The sequence below is a fragment of the Mytilus trossulus genome, chromosome 14 (assembly GCF_036588685.1).
Source record: "Mytilus trossulus isolate FHL-02 chromosome 14, PNRI_Mtr1.1.1.hap1, whole genome shotgun sequence".
Classification (NCBI taxonomy): Eukaryota; Metazoa; Mollusca; class Bivalvia; order Mytilida; family Mytilidae; genus Mytilus; species Mytilus trossulus.
This window is the reverse complement of record NC_086386.1, coordinates 44243551-44264638: the sequence shown is the minus strand read 5'-3', so window position 1 is coordinate 44264638 and position 21088 is coordinate 44243551. Positions and strand designations below refer to the sequence as shown.

At 31.5% G+C, this 21088-nt stretch overlaps 1 protein-coding gene across 2 annotated transcripts; it reads left to right on the top strand.

Annotated features, from left to right (window-relative positions):
* The first annotated feature begins 3744 nt into the window (after positions 1 to 3744).
* LOC134696028 (uncharacterized) lies at positions 3745 to 19586 on the top strand. Of its 2 annotated transcripts, XM_063557574.1 has the most exons (11): positions 3745 to 4506; positions 5721 to 5903; positions 6446 to 6538; positions 7170 to 7370; positions 8118 to 8246; positions 8589 to 8771; positions 10381 to 10527; positions 15143 to 15368; positions 15887 to 15979; positions 16659 to 16754; positions 17855 to 19586. In XM_063557574.1, the coding sequence occupies exons 1-11, from the start codon at positions 4352 to 4354 to the stop codon at positions 18152 to 18154; spliced, it is 1806 nt and encodes a 601-aa protein (XP_063413644.1). In that variant the 5' UTR covers positions 3745 to 4351; the 3' UTR covers positions 18155 to 19586. The 2 variants fall into 2 exon arrangements, with proteins under 2 accessions (XP_063413644.1, XP_063413645.1); XM_063557575.1 differs by lacking the exon at positions 15887 to 15979.
* The last annotated feature ends 1502 nt before the right edge of the window (positions 19587 to 21088 follow it).

Sequence of the window (21088 nt, the reverse complement as noted above, 5' to 3'; positions counted from 1 at the left end):
GGAAAAACACTTAAAATCGACACTCATAAATTTTAACCACAGTCTTTCCCTTCCTTTTACAAATTAGATAAGGCTTTTTAGTGTAATACATTTGTATATTTATGGGGAGGGCATCTTCTATAGAATTTCTTTTCAAAAAGTTATAATGGTGAAATACAATTTCTTTAATGGTGTAACAATGGCAATAATCTGCAGTTATAAGATACGACAAATTGCATAAAACAGGGTGAAAACTTTACAAAAGTCTCCTCAGGTAAATTTAAATCCATTAGAGAGACACCTTTCTTGAAACCATAGACATGTTTCTATCAAGAGGTCCAATATGGATTTTTGCTCGTTTTGTCCATAATATTCGATTAAAGATCGAGGAAATCATCTTTGTTGATAAACACTAAATCAATTTCTGGACCTATGGGCAGAAAGGCTGCGAAAATACGATTTGTCAAACAAAAAATTGCATTCAGAACATGCTAAAACAATCCACATGTTCGTATATATCCACTTAGAAGGCTAAATTTTCTCCAACTAGTACTTGGAAGGCTGTAACAGTACTTACATATGCTGTTTTGTATCCCTAGGTTATACTAAAAAGTTTTTTTTATTGTTTTTTGTGACCTAAAAATTGTTTTGTCTCTTATGTTACCACATTGTCGTCCTCCCTGTAACTGGCTTTGTTCGTTTCTGTTACCCCAATCAATTTTCTGAACAAATTTGACAATGAACATAACTTTTTGCCAAATTTCCAGTCAGTATAACGTATCATTGAAAAGGGGCATTACATGTGAATGTACACCGCTAAATAAGTGATAGCCATACTTTTCATTTAATATTTTCCTTCTCTTATAACTTTTACTATCATTTAGAAAAGATACAGGATAGACAAAATCGAACACCAGCTGGCACATAATTTCAAATATAACCATTCTCATGTGTTGGTAAGATTACATATTTCGGAAAAAAAATTAATAAAGAAATATTCGCAACTTCTTGTTTTGTAACGTTTACATTCCGAATTTGTACTTTATTTTGTAATGTGGTACATAAAAGTTAGTCCGAGATTACTCTGACATCCAACGGCTGTTTTGTCAGACAAGCTGGGGACGTGGGACGTCAGAGCTAGTTCCATGTCAAAAAGTGAAGTATTTGCCCACCCAAAATAGATGCGCTGGTGCCGATTGACGGCCTTGGAATTATATAAATCGGGCATCAATCTGTTTATTTTTTATTTATCTTTTCATTTATGTAAGTTTCACCTACCTGCCAACCTTTATTTTTCCATATTGTAACAGTTTCCACAGAGACCCATCGATAACGTCATTTTGACTTTCACTTTCAACTGGATGTCAAGTTACAAGAGAGTTCGTGGTCTCGAACTTCAAAATATGCAAATATTTAAATTTTCACCTCCTTTATAGGAGATCGATGTTTAACATTTAGTTACGACCACATCACAATCGGAAGCTCTCGGACATTTAGATAATTTGCATCGTTTTGAAATGAACGATGAACATTATGGTCATTTGCATAAATCATCACAGTTTTCTCGTGGTCACGTGATAATCTTTGAAAATAAAAGGCAAAATGCCGAAATCGATGGATCACTGTGAAAACTGTCTAATTATGAGAAAATAAAGGTTGGCATGTAGATGAAACTAACATAAATGAAGAGATAAATGAAAAATGCACAGATTGGTGCCCGATTTATATAATTACAAGGCCGTCAGTCGGCACCAGAAGCGACGAAGCAGCTCATCTATTTTGGGTGGGTTAATATCCACCTTTTGATATGGGACGAGCTTTGACGTCCCACGTCCCCAGCTTGTCTGACAAAACAGCCGTTGGACGTCAGAGTAATCTCGAACTAATAAAAGTGATAGAACGTTTAACGTTTGCACGGAAGTATTTGCATTCAGGAATTTAGGTTGCTCTTTTGTGTACACTACTTAAGTCAATGTGTCTGAACAGTGTGATTGAAAAAAAATACAGTCACAACTGCACATACTCTCCCAAACTGACGGTGTAGAAAAATATGAAATGATGTTACATACAGATCAAAAATAATTGATTTGTATTTTTTGATTTTTTGTATTCACTGCATATAAAAAACATAAAAGCACCAGTGGCCTTAGTATTTTAAAAATAACAAAAAAAATTAAACGTCCATGATACATATTCAATTTCATTGCTGATTAGAATATTGAAAGTTCTTCAGTTAACTGTGTATGTAGAATTATTGGCAGTGTTAGAAAGTGGTGAAAATCCAAAAAAGGCTATTATTATCCATTATAAGCCAGGCAATACTACCGTGCCACCTTCAGACACTACCTGGAGATATTAATCTTGAGATTTGCCAATTGTTGTCAGGTCATAAAAATAAACAAGTTGTGTTCATTTAAGAAACCCATAATGGTTTGTATTACCAATATTATTTCAACTGATCGGGCGGAGCGTACGTTCCATTATTAATGAGGGACAGTCTATTCGAAGATTTGTGTGATAAGGATGATTGCCGTTATATTTATAATTACTGATTTCTAGTTACCCTTCATTGTCACCAAACAGATATTTAAAAGATCTGAGTTTACAATATGAGTCGAATAAAATAGTTTATTTTAGCATTGATATGTGCAAAAGCATGATATTTTAAAGTATTGGCTATTGTATTATTCTGTTTGAAACAGTTCTGATTGTGAGATTTATTTTAAACGTGATTTATAAGAAAATATATATAAAAAATTAAAAATATTTAAACCCTATATTTTCTTTCTTATGTGTGATCAATTCTATTTGTAACTTATCCACGTGCAACCTCCCCCCCCCCCCACACACACACACAAATGAACGCATTTGGAATATCATTAAGAAAAAAAGTATTCAAAACGTTATTGAACAATGACATATGCATATTGTGCATCTGATGTCGTCATAGATTTGATTCATATCCACACATTCCAAAATGTGAGAAATTTTACATGTTTTTAATCTTTGCTTTACAAGACAATCAACGGCTGTGTTTCGTTGTTTATTTTGCGAACACTCATATAGTGTTTTCATATTGAAACCGGATCTATGATCATAACTGGACACTTCTTTAATGAGTTTATCCCAAAACACCTGTTCATAGATGGACTGTTCTACGTTTAACTCCGCCCAGTCAAGAGGAATAAATCAAGTGATATAACTATAACAAAACACAAGGTTCACTTACCCTTTCTCTTGTCATCACTACGTACAACTGAATTTTCCGACAGTTTATGTTAATCTTTTAACTTGAAATGTAACCTTCACGCCTAAACCATGTGAAGGTAAGATTTTTTTATATCCCAATTGTTACATCTTACTTTTTGATAAAATTAAAATGGATTAAGTGTTCAACAGACTCCTTTGAAAAAAACTGATATATATAATCATAAACTATGAAGTAAAAAGTAATTTTGATAAGTCTGTCCGCTCAATCATCAAATAAACTGGATAACAGACGTATTGTCAGTGACTCGGTATGCTAAAATATCTTCCATATATTAATAAACCAAAATCTATTTGTATATTTTCTATTTTACCAATAATTGCTGATTGCATTTATGTCAACGTAAACAATATATATAGGATGTTGAAGTTTAAAATGCATAATTTTACAATATGTCATAATTGAAAAATTACTGTTTGAACACGGGAAAGTAAAACAATGACATTATTAATCTATTTTTAAATTGTTATCACATGATACTAAAATAAAATAGTTGTGATAGATTTACTTCCTTTTACGACTACACCAAAGGGGTATATTAACCACTATCCGTCATGTCGACTACGAACTGTATAAGCTGTGGAAGTGTTGGTAAATGTGAACAGTGCAAAACATGTTTGTTCAAAGGGTGCAAGAAATGTGCAGATTCTCACAAGGATTTTTGTATGATACTTATGAAAGACAAGTGTCATTTTTGTAAAGATCATGATGAATATGTGAATGGATACTGTTTCAGTTGTTTTCGTCTTACCTGTAAAGAATGTGTTGTCGACAACCATGTAAATCACAACATATTACCAATTTGTCAGGCTGTCCATAATATCCGTCTTGATATACAAAGTTCCATTGACGAACTCGAAACTAAGATAGGTCAAGAGCAGAGTTTCGTTGACAATGTTCCTATGAAGCAAAATGACTCCAAAATCCTAGCAAAGCAAATAGACGAAGAGGAAAAACAACTTCATGAGCTCTTAAACGCAAAAAAATCCGGTCTACTGCTTAACGTCGAAGAAATGACGAAAACAGTAGAGGTTCAATGTACTACATCAAAAGCAATGGTGACCTCAATGACGCAAGCAAAAGGTACTTTAGAATCGGTCAAAAATGAAAAAAAATCTCATATTATTTTTGTTTAGATGGTCAAACCCAAGATCAATAATTGAAAAACAAATATCCCTTCAAAAAGAAAGAAAAACAGATGACAAGGCGAGCCTGATTGGACAAGACATCAAAAGTCAGTTTCTAGATCCATTGATAAGGTATAGTAATAATAATGTTAAAGGCAGCATCATTGATTAACCAAAAAGTAAAATCACAAAAATACTGAACCTAGAGGAAAATCAATTCGGAAAGTCCATTATCACATGGCAAAATCAAATAACAAAACGCATCAAAAACGAATGCACGAGAACTGTCATATTCCTGACTTGGTATAGGCATTTTCAAATGTAGAAAATGGTGGATTAAACCTGGTTCTATAGCGCTAACCCCCTCACTTGATAATGATAGTTTCATCAAATTCAGTTTATTTACATTGATGCGTTAATCAAACAGACACAATAAACAAAATAGTCAAAACATGGGTACATCAGTCATCATCGTATAACAATTTCAAAAGGAACAATTTAACAGAACACAAACACATCTACTATCTACTAATACTTTGAGTGTCTGACGTCAGAAATTTTTATACGTCACATAACTTTGTCGTTCAATGTGCATACAAACAGTTTTAAAATTTTACATAGGCAATGTTAGCCTACAGGGTTAAAAAATCAAAATTATGTAAGAATAAATTACAGAGATAGACCGAGTCCAAAAGTTATATATATAATTTATAAGAATCCAAAGTTAGTTGATTCCACTACGCGATAGAACTATATTGACGTTTGTGGTTCAACGTATATAGTACTTCATAATAGAAATATATCATAATGGCATATAATAGAACAATATCTTACTGACGGGATCTTAACCAACTGCACGAATAGAAAATAACTGTCACATTCCTAAATTAGAAGAGACTCTTTGGCACATAAATAGGTAGCAAGTGAGCCATTCGTTAAAAGTCCATTTATGTCAAATAAATGTAGCGCATCATGTATTCGTGTATATATGCATCGTGTCCTTATTTGGCTTTCAAGTTTTATGGTTTCGTTTTGATAAAAGTAATATCATAAAAGCATTGTAAACGCACAACTGATATAAAGTGCAATATTCGTTCACCAAAGCTAAAAACACATTTTTCTTTAACAATGTTCCTGTTTATCTGCTAAATATAACAAATTTAAAAATGGTAACAACATGTCCGAAAGTTATATTTAAAGGAAGTTAATATAAAAAAATATATTCAATACCAATATAATTATAGATATAAAACAAAATATTTACCAACTATTCGAAATCCTGGATACTAACATAAGGTTTAATTAGTTTTTAAATTATTTTGATAATCATATTGTCACGATTGTAGACTTTCCATGAAAGATTGCAGCAATAGTTATGGAACCCCGAGATATCAAACCGGTGAAATAGAGAGTTCATCGTTTAACTTAAATGAACTTTCTAATATCAAAGACGTTGCTAGTGTTGATGAAGAAGATGTATTAGAAGAGGATTTTGTAAATATCACCCATCCAACTGAAGTTGAGGAAAGGTATAGTTAAATCTAAGAATGTGCTGTAGTAGAATTAAGTATTTCAGGGGGTCATTGTAATGTATTATTCAGTTTTATACTACAGTCGGGATAATTTTCTATGTCCTTTATTACACAATTATATAATGACGTGGGTTGAACCCTCTAATGTAACGGACAGAATAATATTTTGTAAAGAGTATCAAAACATTAATAATAGAAACTCACTGATTATGATTTACATTTCAATTAAATTATCAATGATCAGAACACAGTTTCAGTTTGTAACTTCAGCAGAGAAAAATAGTAGATATTATATCTCAATAAAGATAAAAAAAAATATCTTTGAAAAAAAAGTTCGAGGAACACTGTAAGTGTCTTTATTACTGATCAAATTATAATGGTAAAAATACAAAAGGTTTCTTTTAACAATTTTATATGAGTACGAAAGCACCAGAAAATGAAATGAAAAAAAAAAGTCACGAAGTCGAACATTGCATCAATCGGAGTATTAAGGTGAGTATCCAGATAAATAACTATACGCAATCACATTTTTATTGCAGAAATAAAAAAGCACTAAAAGAAGAATGCATATCTCTTCGTCATCAGATCATAAGTCTAAAGGAGAAAATAGCTTATATGGATAAATGTTTATCGTATGTATTTTCCTCAAACATTTTCAATATAATTCATCATATGTATTAGATTTACACATTGTTGTTTAATTCGTTTGGCATACTCATATCATGTTATTATCGTAGGTGCAACATTAATCAACCCCATCAGGTAAGCTAGGTTAAAATTTTATTATTGTAAAGCCTAAAATATAGAATTCAGTCAGTTGAAGAATTGGTAGAGTGTTCCAAATTCAGTTTTCTCTGTTAACAAAACCATGCTGATTGGAATGTCCTAGTGGCCACTCGTGAAGTATGTATATATGCACCTCAATGTCCAGTCTTTTGTAGACTTTTCATAGGCATACCAATACAACAATTTGAACTAATACAAACTAAGTACTTATAAAAAATATTCACTAAATAATCGAAAAGAAACTATGCTTTACTTTAGAGCTACATTATTCATTATTTGATACTAGCTTACATTATTTACATTAACTAATTTGATAATTTCCCTCAAAGAAATGTTTTACTTTTGTCACTATAAGTATTGAATGAATCTTTCTAAATATAAAAAAAAGGTTTCCTGTCAAAGTCATAAATAATGGAAATGTCAATTTGATAAACTGATCAACGGATTGTTTTAATTATATGTTTATTATCACATCAGCGTTTACAAGGATGAAAAGGAGTATATAGTGACAACTTCGAAAAGACTTCAGAATTTGATTGTGAAAACTACACAAAAAGTCACTAGCAAAGATCTGATTGAAGAAATTTCATTTCCGGAAACAGGCATTGATTTAAAAGATATGTTTACAGGAGTATATAACTCAGTGATCAAAAGTGTTAAACAACTAAAACATGAGTTGTAAGTTGCTATTTTTAAATATAATGTCTATTCTGTTAAAAATATGAAACAACAGTGTAGTTCATTTGGAAATATTTGAATTGTAATTCTACAATGAATAATATTTTATATTTATTGGATTCAATTCATCTGTTTTACGTTTGCTTTGTGCAGGGTAAGTTAATGTATTAGCATAAATTATATAACAATATTCATCCGACAAAGACATCACGAAGAAAATAATGGAATGAGTGGAATGACATACGTATAATGTAATGAACCATAAGACTTATCGTTTTTGCTTTAGGTATTCTACTCGGAAATTGAATATTTACAAGTTTAAAAACTGAGTAAACACAAACGTATGGCACTACTAAAAACATCAAAAAAAGAATGCATTAAGTAGGTTCATTTCACTACAGGGAGCTATCTCTGTAAAAATCAGCTGGACGTTTTAGTTACGTTCTATTGTTCAGGAAATATCAACCTTCAAAAGGATCAAAAGTAGGGTGTGTAAAACTGTTATAAAACCACTTTTGCCGACGAACATTGATCAAAAATGAAAAACAATTAGAAAATGTGAGACAAATCTATAAAAAAATAATAGAAAGACAAAAATAGAGAAAGCAACCAACGAAAACCAATACACTTGTACTGACTTAAGACATGCACATAAATAATTTGATTTTTAGTGCTCTTTCCTACCCTTTCATGCGACAAACAAACACCACTTTAATACTAGTCCATTTAACAATTCATTTTTTACAGGACTGAAAGAACACGTGAACTTGATGAAAAATGCGTATCTGTTGCACATTGGACAGATAAACAAAGAGCAGAAATTAATGCCATGCACATGAAACATGAAAAAGATATGTATGAGAAAGATGTAAAACTGTAAGATATCATTATTTATACGGCATTCATTAACTGCATTTCAAATTTAGACCGGAAACAGGGAATGCGTCAAAGAGCAAAAAAAAACGACCAAATTTCAGCAAACAACCCAAGGTCACGAATAGGTCTTTAACGCAACAAACAGGTTTATCACACACTACGAGCTTCTGCTGAACCCTAAACAAACATGTATACTAACTAACTTTAAAAAAAACCATACTCGACATAAGCAAATTTTTCATATGAATTCATGTCAAGTACCTGAGCGTTTCATACTTCTTAAAAAATATTTTGTATTCAAGAAAGTACATGATTATATTTTTGAAACATCTGTTCATATAGGTCGTTCTATATGGAGGAATGTCGGTCAAATGAGAAAAAGATAAAGGAGCTCAATTCTACCAATTATAATCTACAGAACCAATGTGGAAAGTTACAACACCAGTCTTTTCAGCTACAAAAAATACTTGAACAAGAGAGGCTACAACAGAACCTATTACAGGAAAATGAAGAATTAAAAACAAGGTTGGCTTTTATATTCAATATATGTAGAAACGAGGGTATCTTGGTTAGTATGCTAAATAAGCAATACATTTAACAAATAATCATACCTCTGTGGTTCTAGTTTTGAATTCACTAATTATGCAGACATGATTTGATCATGGCAGTTACTCATTAATAAGGGGAATTGTGGTGCATTTAACACGAACTCGAAAAAATCTTTCACCAAAAGCAAATTCTCCTAATTCTCTTTTACAATAACAAACATATTTATATGGGAAGATTTGGAGTAGTAAAATTATTATGATGCATAGTTAAAATAGGTTTTGTTTCGCTCCTAAGATGTCGCAAAAGCGAAATTGAATCATGATGTTTCAGAGTACTTCAACAAAATGATACATATTTGACAAGACCCCTAATTGTAAGTAAAAGATATTTTGTAGATAGTTGTATTATCATTTACCCGTCTCATTGACATATTTATTTGGAATGGTCTCATCAGTCAGTTACTCAAATGGCTAACCTGATTTTTGAAAACTAAAATACAACTCCTTCCAGATCAGTAAACAATAAAGATATTTTCCAAAATATATCACTGGACTCATCGACAATGAAACATCTTTTCGATTTTTTATCTGTAAAAAAAACTTCATCTAGATCAGAAAAAAGGTGAATCACAAAAATACTGCACTCCGAGGAACAATTCAAAACGGAAAGTCCCAAATCACATGACAAAATCTAAAGCGCAAACACATCAAACGAATTGATAAATATAAAGTCTCATTTCTTTCAAAACAATATAAATAACAAATCTACGACGTACGAAATGTCCCCCTTGCTTTTTAATTAAGAATTAAGTTGTTATCACAAACGTGCTATAGTAGTACGATAGTCACAATATGGTAACACTTTTACAAACTTTTGAAAAATGGCGCAATCAAAATGATAATACAGCATAATTAATTGCACATAACGTTAAACAATAGAACCAATGTTTAAACTCCCTATAAAATAGTATCAGAGAAGTTCACAAACAAACTACGTACAATATGAGACATGTTTTAAAATATGTTTAAGCAAAAGCTTACTAAAATAGTTTTATTGTATGATTGTGTTGCAGTGTAGTTATTGTTTCCATAATTTTTGTAAGAATATCAAAATATGTATCAAATGGCCTTTTCAAACACGTCCTTTTGTCGTTTAAAAACGTTTTATTATATACAAATGATTCATAAGTTGAATCTTATCAAAATGAATTCTTAGATATTATTGCTGACCTTTTTCGGCAACACTCCATTTCAAAAAATCTGAATGCGTAGTCCCTTACTATTTACGATTAATTTGAAATTCTTTATATCAAAAAAGAGATTATAAGCGGCTGATATTTTACGATATCAATGCAATGTGCAGAAAACCTAAACATCTGTACATATTCGTCTTCTATTCTTTTCTTTCGTACAATATAAAAATGGTGAACAATATAGCATTGCCAAACTGTAAAAAAAGAATTATAAGAATATTAATTTGTCATAGTTTGATATTGTACTTCTTATGCTTATCGTTAATCAAATTTAGCAAAAAAAATGCCTTTATCAAAGCTAAATATAAGCATGATCTTTGAACCTATTTGTAGATGGAAACACACGGACAATTGGATTAAACAACAAGAATTCAACACACAAAAACTAATGTCAACAATAGAACAGCAACGTCTACAGATATCAAACTTCGAGCAAGATTTGCTAAGAGTCAAAAGTGAAAAAGATGATCTTCAGACTAGGTTTGTATGAAACTAAGGTTAAAAGAATGTTCTTATAGTCTATGAAAAGATTCAAAGCAAGTTTTGCACAGTATGTTGAAATTCAATTTAATTCATTAATATATGACAGATCATATCTCAGACGCGTTTCATATACCCTGTCGGCATCTTGGATGTTTTCTCATTTAAATCTGATGATTGTCAGTAGCAAGTATAATTTGACTAAACGAAACAACATTTAAAAAACGAATAGAGATGACTCTGACAGTTCATGTCAAAAGATTTCTTATATTTAATTAATGTCACACGTAAAAGCAAACTATTGTTAACTGGTAATTGCTGTAAAATAGACCCAAAATAAAAAAAACATTATTTACTTATTTATATTTTCATGACCTCCGCATAAACGTTTCGGTCTTTGAGTATTCGAAATAATCTAAATGTGTAAGCCGATAGATCTATATTGCACGATTTAGCTTGATGAATATAAACTATTTTGAAGAACAACTAAGTTTCCGAAGTAGATATGAGGCCGTTATTGTCATTGTTGATAAATGTTCGTTGCATAATATGGAACAAGAGATGAACAGTAATTGTTTTGGTTTTGAACGAAAAAAAATCAAAGGCCTTAACAATTGATAATTAACATCGTCATTTTTTTACAAAACCAGGATAAATCAGGAAATATAATTATGTGTAATTAACATTCCCTTATGGAATTTAAGGTAACGGAACAGTAAAGGCTATGTCACAGATTTTACCGAATTTGCATAAAGCATTGGCTTGTTTTTAAAATTGCAACTGAACATTCTAAAAATAATGCATTTATCTCATTAATCATATGAATTATACCTGATTAAATTCTTTCAAAATTGGAAAACATTTGAATTGAAGGCACATAAAATCGGGAAAAAACGTCTGACGTTTGTCTTTAAATGATAAAATTTCGAATTTCTACTCTACTTCGATTTTTCTTAAAAACTGTTATTTCTTGACGCATTAGTATCTGTTTAAATGATGTATAATATTCAAATGTATTGTCACCATCTTTGCTTTTGTCTGTTAATCAATTTGTACCTGTTTGGTAGTTAACAGGGTACAAAATCAACGTTTTACGGCCTACAACACGACTACGTTATCTTGTATTATTGCAGAAAGAAATAACTTTGAATGGTGTACATAATGTATACCGGTTAAAACGAAGTCGGTGACACTTCACTGTCTATTAATCAATTTGATACCTTTTTGGTCGTGAAAAACGTCATAAATCCACGTTTGGCCTGCAACGCGATCGACGTTATCTTGTATTTTTCACAAAGAAAGCAACTTTGAATGATGTATACCGTAAAAATAAAGTCGGTGACACTATTTTGTTTGTACCATTAAAACTGAAATTTATATATCAACAACATATAGTTTTTTAAGAAAAATCTATTGAGTAGAATCAGAGACTTTATCATTTTAAGACAATTTGTAGACGGTTTTTCGCCGATGTAAATTCACTCATTTTGAAAGAATTTAACAATTCTAATGATAAATGAGATAAATGCATTATTTTTTCGATTTTCAGTGGTTTTACACATAGCCAGAGTTTAATGCAAAATTTTACTGAAATCTGTGACATAGCCCATTTACTGTTACTTGACCTTAAATGTCATTGCATTATGTCTAATTGTTCTATGTTTCTAGCTAGATGTTACATCAGACATCCAGGCAGAATGTTTATTAAGAACAATGTATATTTACGTTGCCAGTTCAGTAACCTGACGAAAATAAATATGAATTTTGACAAGTAGACCTCTTCAGCGAATGACAGCAACGCTGTTGATGTTCAACTCATTAGAAAACAAAACCAAAAATATAATTTTGATTAAAAAAAAACAATATTAGAAAATATGGATATATAAAGCAATAGAGTTTTGAGTTATCGAACGATTCTTCAACTGGTATAATGAATAAATTGTTAATATGTAACAAGAAAACCAAACGCGAGACTATGTACCTGTTTTATTAAACGCTCGTGTGCTTCGTCTTTATTGTTTTTATACTATATTTTGTTTACTGTTATATGTCAGTTTTATTGTGGTTTTTTTTTAAATTTTGTCGTAATGTTGTGAAAAAACGATCAACAAAATTTTTTATTGGACAATTTCTAATTATGAGTACGACAGCCTAAATTATTAAACCAGGGATATTGTACCATAAATTACTTAAAACCTTTACTTAATTTTTCCATAGATATAAAGATTTGGTTTTGAAGTTTGGTTGTACATGTACCTGTAGAAAACTTATTTCAAACGGGATACCACATCCTCATTTTAACGGAAATGTTGTTAACCGTGCCCGGAAATTTAAAAATGATCCATGTAAACTTGTTACCTATTCAACACTGTAATAAGACCATTGAATGTTGTTTTTATTGGTATAAATATTGATTTTGTTATCAGTAGATTAAAAGCTAACTAAATATTACTAGTATGTTATATACATATACATTTTCATGGATCTACAATCTGTCAATACCTGTAACTTGGCATTGCATAAGGTCATGTTCTTCTCTGGCTGTTTATGACGTCTTTACACTAAATCTATTGTATGCTGGATGTTTACGGATTGAGTGTTTAGTCTTAGAGACATGATTTTTTTATTAGTTGTTAGTGGCTTTGAACTAGCTGTCAGATAACTGCGAGTACTCTCAGATCTGTTCATTGTGTCTTTTTGTGTCGGGATGTATAAGTACCCGGCCACGTCCACTTGTATTTTTTGTCTATCTGATGAGTTAAGCCTTTTTCAACTGATTTTTATAGTTTGTTCTTATGTTGTACTGTTATACAACTGTCCCAGGTTAGGGGGAGGGTTGGGATCCCGCTAACATGTTTAACCCCGCCACGTTATATATGTAAGTGCCTGTCCCAAGTCAGGAGCCTGTAATTCAGGGGTTGTCGTTTGTTTATGTGTTACATATTAGTTTTCGTTCATTTTTTTTTACATCAATAAGGCCGTTAGTTTTCTCGTTTGAATTGTTTTACATTGTCTTATCGGGGTCTTTTATAGCTGACTATGCGGTATGGGCTTTGCTCATTGTTGAAGGCTGTACGGTGACCTATAGTTGTTAAGGTTTGTGTCATTTTGGTCTTTTGTGAATAGTTGTCTCATTGGCAATCATACCACATCTTCTTTTGTTATGTTACTCGAAAAGGTATGAACATATCCAGAAATATATATAATAAAGTTTTGACATTACCCGGGGCCTAGTGTTCAATGTATAAATTCATAATCGACATCTATCAAGGAATTGTATAAACACAGTGCTCGGGGACGTAACATACAATTGCTTTGATGTCAATTTTTGGTTCATGGTCACAGGCACTTGTCTCAGACATTTTGTTTCCTTTGTACCATAAATTTACACACGGTACTTAACTCGCATATTTGAAAAATGTCAGTCGGTCGCGTAATTCCGTTTTCTCGGTTGTCAATCCCACTATTTATGTCGTTAATCTAAATTGGTTTATCTACAGAATGGTGTATAGCCTGCCTTTTTTTTGTTGTCGGAGTCATCTGTAGCAATCCTATCCAAGCATGTCAATCGTAATTATTTCGTGTACCGACTCCAAAGTGGAAACAGATGTCTCGCAGTACAATGTATCTTTCCACTCTCTTTATATATCTCGGTTTCCGATTGGTAAAATGTAAGGGGAAAGTCAAAATGTTTCTCGGAGTTATCTGATCTTATTTCATTTATTAACATACCTCAAAGGTTAGTTTTTTTCAAGGTATCTTATACAATTTTACGTATTGGGTGATAAGTTCTATTCAGACAATACTTAAAAAAAAATTCTGAAATATTGTTTTCTAATTTATCATTTACTGCGACTTTTTTTTTCTTTCAATTTGGCGTCGGTAGACGAAATAATTACGATTGACATACTTGGTAGGATTGCTACGGATAATTCCGACAATACAATTAGGTATGTTATACACCATTGTGTAGATAAATCAATTCAGATTTACGACATAACAAGTTTTAGTGGAGTTGACAACAGAGAAATTGACATATATCGGAATTGCGCGACCGACGGAAATTTTTCCAAAAGTTGAGTACCTTAAGTTTTATGAAGGTATGTAGGATTTTTTTTCTCAGACAAGTGCTTGTGTTCATGGTACAAGTATCATGGTTTCTTTAATTACAACTGCTCTACAACATTTTACTTTGCTATTGTTTTCTTCTAAGTTATATCTACGTGATAATTGTGTGTCATGAATTGATACATATTTATTGGTCTTTTTTATAAGAGGAAAGTTAGTAAGGAGAGGCGGAAAGTACGAATGGGATATAAGCAAACTCACAAGTCGAAAAATAACTGACAATGTCATAGCAAAAAAGCGAAAAACTATTAAATTTACAGACAACATAAAAAAAAAATACATCATTGAAAACTTTAGACTGTCAAACTATCGTTTGGATTTATACTTTGGAAGAATTCGTACAGGGCAGATAATTTTACCGTTTGTTTAAATATTCGTTGCATTTTTCTATCTTCGCAAATAAACGAAGCTTTAAATGGAACCTATACATTTCAATGGTAATTGGAAGAAATTTGATAATAAGCCTAAGCTATTTACCCTTTGATAGATTGAGTAGCATTGCTGGCGAAAAATTAACCAAGGGTAACCCATCCATAACTGATCTGGGAGACCCCAACCGTCCAATGAGGATCGGAGAAAAGTACGGCGAATTATATGACAACGAATGGACAGATGCGTTGGATAATGTGGATTCTATAGAAAACTGTTTCCCTGGTTTAAAAAAGGCAGACCAGGAGGAAATTGTCATACATCATATGTATAGACTGTTGATGGTAGTTATCTTTGTACTGTACAAGACGATATAAAGAAATATAAAATTGTACATAAAAAATAATAATACATGCAGCTAGAAACGCAATTAAGTTGAATGAAAAAAAATAATAGCATAAAACATAAAACTAGAGTAAGAGGAGAGGATGAGGTTTACCGGGACAACAACTCAACGAGACAAACCAATTTGAAAGATAACAAGGGGTCAACAAAGTTAATGTTCACAAACAACAGACAATTGTGGACACAAAATGCATAGCTCTACACCACCACAACACCTCTAGCGTTAAACCGTATATATACCTTAGATTTGCTTTCAATATCAATTTCCCTGAATGAAGAAAGAAACAGAAGACCACAAGTGAATTCTTACTTAAACTAAAACATGTGTCGTTTTACACACGTTGTTGAGGCATAAGATCTTCCATAAGTAACACGGTTAATGAAAAAAAAACAAACAAAAAAAACGTATACTATTTTCAAGGTTTATTCTAAACAGTCTATTTCTTTACATTTACAGTGTTGTTTTAGAGAGTGCAGGATTATTTCCATGAAGCAGATACAAAATATCGGACAAAAAGTCGCAGAAGCAATGTGCCTAAATATAAAATCTGTATGTTTTATTGTTATTTCATAAATATCTAAAATAGAAAAAAAAGAAAAAAAGAAGGCATTTGCTGACAAATGAAAAGTGTCTTCGGTTTTATTTCGCGAAATAAACTCAAAATAGATTCAAATTGTGTACTCCAGACGTTCATTTGGTCTCAAAGCATTTAGGACATAAAATGTCGAAAAGTTTGCCAAAATTTAGTATTTGCCATGAGTTGTAACTTTATATTATTTATTGCTGTGATTAATTACCTGCATTCCATAATGGCATACTGGGGAAAAGAATTTCTGAAGCGTTAACATTTATTTTATTTCAAACATAAGACACAACATTTTCTTAACATTACAAATATATATATATATAAAAAAGCGATATGCCGATCCAATATTGCTGTTTATAAAAGATTGTTTTTAAGTATTGTATAACATGTCATGGTGATTGCTAAGGAAATACCTTTATTTGTGTCTGATATTGTTGTTACTATTTACTTCGTATCGTATAAATCAATAATACACATTCTACCGTTATTTGCCGGGTACATCATTTGGTGCACACTGCATTTAAAAATTTCCTTTTAGCTGTTTCCACATCAATTCCCCATGGCCTGTGTTTTTATGAAAATGAACATACCACTTTAAATTTGTATCTTTTCTTTTATTTGTAAAATACCTTTTTCATGCAGGATGAAGAACTTTCTACATTACCTGGGTGTAAAGAAGTTCAAATTTATAGGAGACAGAATTCAGAAGGGTTTGCTAATTACCTTGTCAAAAGTCAGGTAACTTTAGGATATACATTCTTGAATTTTGTTTCATTACCTACAATGTACACAATAGAAAGAAAACGATGTGGTATGATTAAGAATGAGACAACTTCCATTCTAAGTGACAAAGTGTCAAAAGTAAACATTTATAAGTCAAAATACGGCCTACAACGAACAGCAAGCTGTAAAGGCCACCAAAATGACGAGTAAAAATCAGTTCAAACCGGAAAACCAACAGTGTAATCTGAATAAAGGAAAAACATTTTTGTGAACCACATCAATAAACGACAACCACTTAACAGGCTTCAGACTAAGGACTGGTACATACAAATGCAGCAGGTTGAAACTATGTTGTTGGCGCCAAACTCTCAACTATTACAAATATGGAAAGTTATAGCTTATGTTGCATGAATAAATATAGTTGAACCCTTCAAAAAGGCATGCGTACAATGGAGAAATGACATAAACTTATGTTGATCCGCGATATCCTTATATGTGAATACTTATCTCCCCTGGGTCGTTCTCTGGGTTGCTTACGACTAACAGTGACAGACAATTTTTGTCGAACTCTTATTGCTTCCAATAATTTATTGCATAAAACATTAAGAAGACTATTATCCAGGTAAGCCAAACGGACATTGATGTAAGGAACTATGAATCACCGTTCGACAATTTCAATTACAATTACTATTAGCTAAACCGTATTGTTCATAACAACTTAAAGGGCAGATAGATATTACAAAGTGCAACAGGTCAAACACAGGACAAGATTTCAGCTAAACGATAAACAAAAATACAAATATGAGAGAAAGTAACCAACAAAATAAAAACCATAATGAAGAACATGATCCAAAATTCAGACAACTACACGAAATATGCTTTGGGTTAAACGTCTATGTGGAAGCCCCTACCCCAGCTTGTGCTCAGGTTTCATTACAGATCTAATTTAACTTTTAAACACAATTGGTTTAGATGTATTGTGAGTGTTATCATATGCATATGTGGTGTCATGTTTAGTAAGTATACCCGATATAGATTATTTAGAACCTTAACTTGTACTGTATAGACTATATATTTTTAGGTATTAAAATTTACATGTTTACGTTTTCTTATAGATCACATGTAAGAACGTACTTGAAAACTGGGATTATGGTCACAAAAGTGAAATTGTACTTCAAGAGCTTATTACAACACCTTTCTTTCATAAATGTGTTCATCTTTGTTGGTGTATGGCCATACAAGATCCACTGATGTACCTTGCTGAGCATCTTCCTCCGGACACGAAATTTGATAAGAACGAATATAAAGAATTTGTAAAGAGCGGGGATAAGGTTAAGTTCATGGTATGGCCAGCTTTATATTTGCATAAAGATGGACCCTTACTTCATAAAGGTGTGGTGCAAGCTTATTGGTAACATTCGTTAGGATTCTTGAATTTCTGTAATGTTAACTTTGAACTAAGCTATTTATTAATCTTTTGGTTTTAATACAACGAAGTCGATGACAAAAATGACCACGGAACCAACGATTTTGTTTATGTTATCTTTAGGAAAGTTAAAAGAAATTATGTTTTACAATAATGCGCTTTTTATATGATTAACTGCAAAAAATGTTTGTGTTAGCGTCTATGTTCAATGTATTTGTATATTTGATGCATTTTAAAATCAGCTGTGTATATATGTCTGTGATGTAGGTTTGTATATTTTTGACTGCGGCCAGGATGCAAACTATTTTTGCGTTCTCCAATTATGTATATTTTGGTTGCTTACCCGATGTTGTCAATATACGGGAAGTATAAACAACTGTCATATAAGTTGAAGGTTTGTTTAGCTATAAAACCGGGTTTCACCAAACATTGTCTTTAGAAAATGCCTGTAACAAGTCATGAATATAACTTTAATGAACTTCTCTCTTTTACAAAATTACCTTTGATATCGGTAGTTTCGTAAATATGTTCGTCACGATTTAATAACGACATATAAACGTTTTATCCATAATACAAGCAAAGTTACAAGTAGTTAATTTTTTTAAATCTTATAGGTCGCAATAAGAGACATTGCTGTTTTGTAATCACCAACCATACAGGACCCAATTTTGATACATAAAAAACATTGACAAAAGCAGCTAGATGTTTTTCATTTTTCATTTTTACTATTTTAATGTAATGCTTGTACCTGAAACAACTGAACACTAAACATAAATTATAATTCGAGTTAGAGAGTGACAAGTTTAACCAAAACACGATAATCAAAACTATTTACGGATGCTATATATTAAAATATAATATCAAGAGGTCATTCGATTGACATGTTTAACTGGAACTAATATTATTAAGTATCACAAGTGCTTATACATGTACAAAGGGTGATGTATATTATACAGATGAGGCCATCCGAGGTTGTCAGCAGTTTCTATTTGTTGATCATCGATCACGCCGTTGCAAATTATGTGTGATTTCGATTGCAACTAGGATGGGAAATTTATACACAATTAACCTTAGATTAAGCGAAAAAAAATCTTCAATTTTTAAATGTTACACAGTTCTTTTCCATTTAATGTTTATTTTGGAATATTTCCTTAAATTATTCGTATATCAATTCAATAGGACAACAATTGTGAGTGTATATATATTCATTAGTAGAATGACACTCTCGTTTTATCTCTTTGCTAGTTGTTATCGTGTTGAGTACATATCGAATGAATCAATCATGTTTCAACTGGTTTTTTTTCATTTACTTTCAATTATTAGCTGGTAAACTATTGTCTGGTGTAAATTTGCAAGTTATATGTTTAAAAGGATGTTTTAATAAAAATTCATGTATGCGTCAAATAAAATCAGAACTGTTATCTACTGATTTTCCTTGTGTGGTTGTTTGTCTTAGTTGCTTTGAACTAACTGTTTGTTAGAAGGTTGTACGCTATGTATTATCAAAATATCAGATCTTAAATTAGATCTTATAATAATTTGAAAATTATAAGTTTACAACAAAGGGAAAAATACATTTTACATATCATATACAAAAGAATATGTGGTATGATTACCAATGAGACAACTGTCCACAAGAAACCAAAATGAAACAGACATTAACATCTATAGGACACCTACCGCCTTTAACAATGAGCACAACCCATACCGCATAGTCAGCTATAAAAGGCCCCGATAAAACAGTGTAAAACAATTAAACGAGAAAACAAAATGTTCTTAAATTGCACAGAGGGTTTTTATAACAAAAAGTAAATTTCATGTATAATTTGCATCATTTATGTTCGTTGAAATGTTCAAGCAGCATCTTTTGATTGAATCAACTAGCTCCTGACAAACGTGTTATCTGTTTCAAAGTAATAATCGAAAATACATATCTGTAAAACTCTTTAAAAAGCACAATAGCGACAGTCATGTTTCACTGCTAAATGGAATACAGTTTTTAATCTTTCTTTTCGTAATATTGAAAATAATTGAATCCAATCAAAAACGCAATGTAATTGAAATTCCAGTTCATTAAGTAGTCTTTAGCTGTCTGCAAAATTAATATATAACAATCGACACAAAATTATGTTTCCTCTGTTTGCAGAAAAGTTAACTATAAAGTACTGATTTGATGAGAACATTTACTATCCATATCCTTCTTTACTTCCACCAAAATAAACAGCTATTTCTACAATTTGTGTCACAATAGTGAACAAACTGACAAAAGTTACAAAGTCTGTGCGGACGATGACACGCACTGTTGCATAATCCTCTTAAGAAACAGTAGGAACAATACGAACACACCCTTGTTCCTCCTGCATTTAGATCTGCCATTGCTGCATCGTAATCACCAACCATACAGGATCCATATCTGATACATAAACAAATTGACAAAAGCAGCACGATGATTTTCATGTTCACTATTTAAATGTCAATGCTTGTAGCTGATGCAACAGAATACTGAACATAAATTATGATTTGAGTTAGAGAATGACAAATAGGTAATATAAACTAGTAACGGATGATATATATCGAAATATGTCAAGAGGTCATTCAATTGACATGCTTAATTGGAACTATTATAGTAAAGTATCACAAGTGTTTATACATGAACAAAAGGTGTAATGTCAATATCATGTATCAATTATACTCATGAAATGTTCAAGCAGCATCTTACGATTGAATTATAATTTGCTTATATCAAACATGTTATATCTTTCAAATTAGAAAAAGAGGATACTTTTTTGTAAAACCATTAAATCCTTACTTTAAAAAGCACAATTGTAGAAGCAATGTTTCACTACTAAATCGAGTACAGTTTTCAATCTTTCCTTGCGTAATTTTGAAAATATTTGAATCCAATAACAAACATTATGTAATT

Excerpts from the sequence above, each read along its gene's own strand:
- LOC134696028 (XM_063557574.1), top strand. The coding sequence starts at position 4,352 with ATGAAAAAAAATCTCATATTATTTTTGTTTAGATGGTCAAACCCAAGA. Across the intron at positions 10,528-15,142 it reads AAAGATGATCTTCAGACTAG|ATTGAGTAGCATTGCTGGCG; the intron begins GTTTGTATGAAA and ends ACCCTTTGATAG. Across the intron at positions 15,980-16,658 it reads TGTGCCTAAATATAAAATCT|GATGAAGAACTTTCTACATT; the intron begins GTATGTTTTATT and ends TTTTTCATGCAG.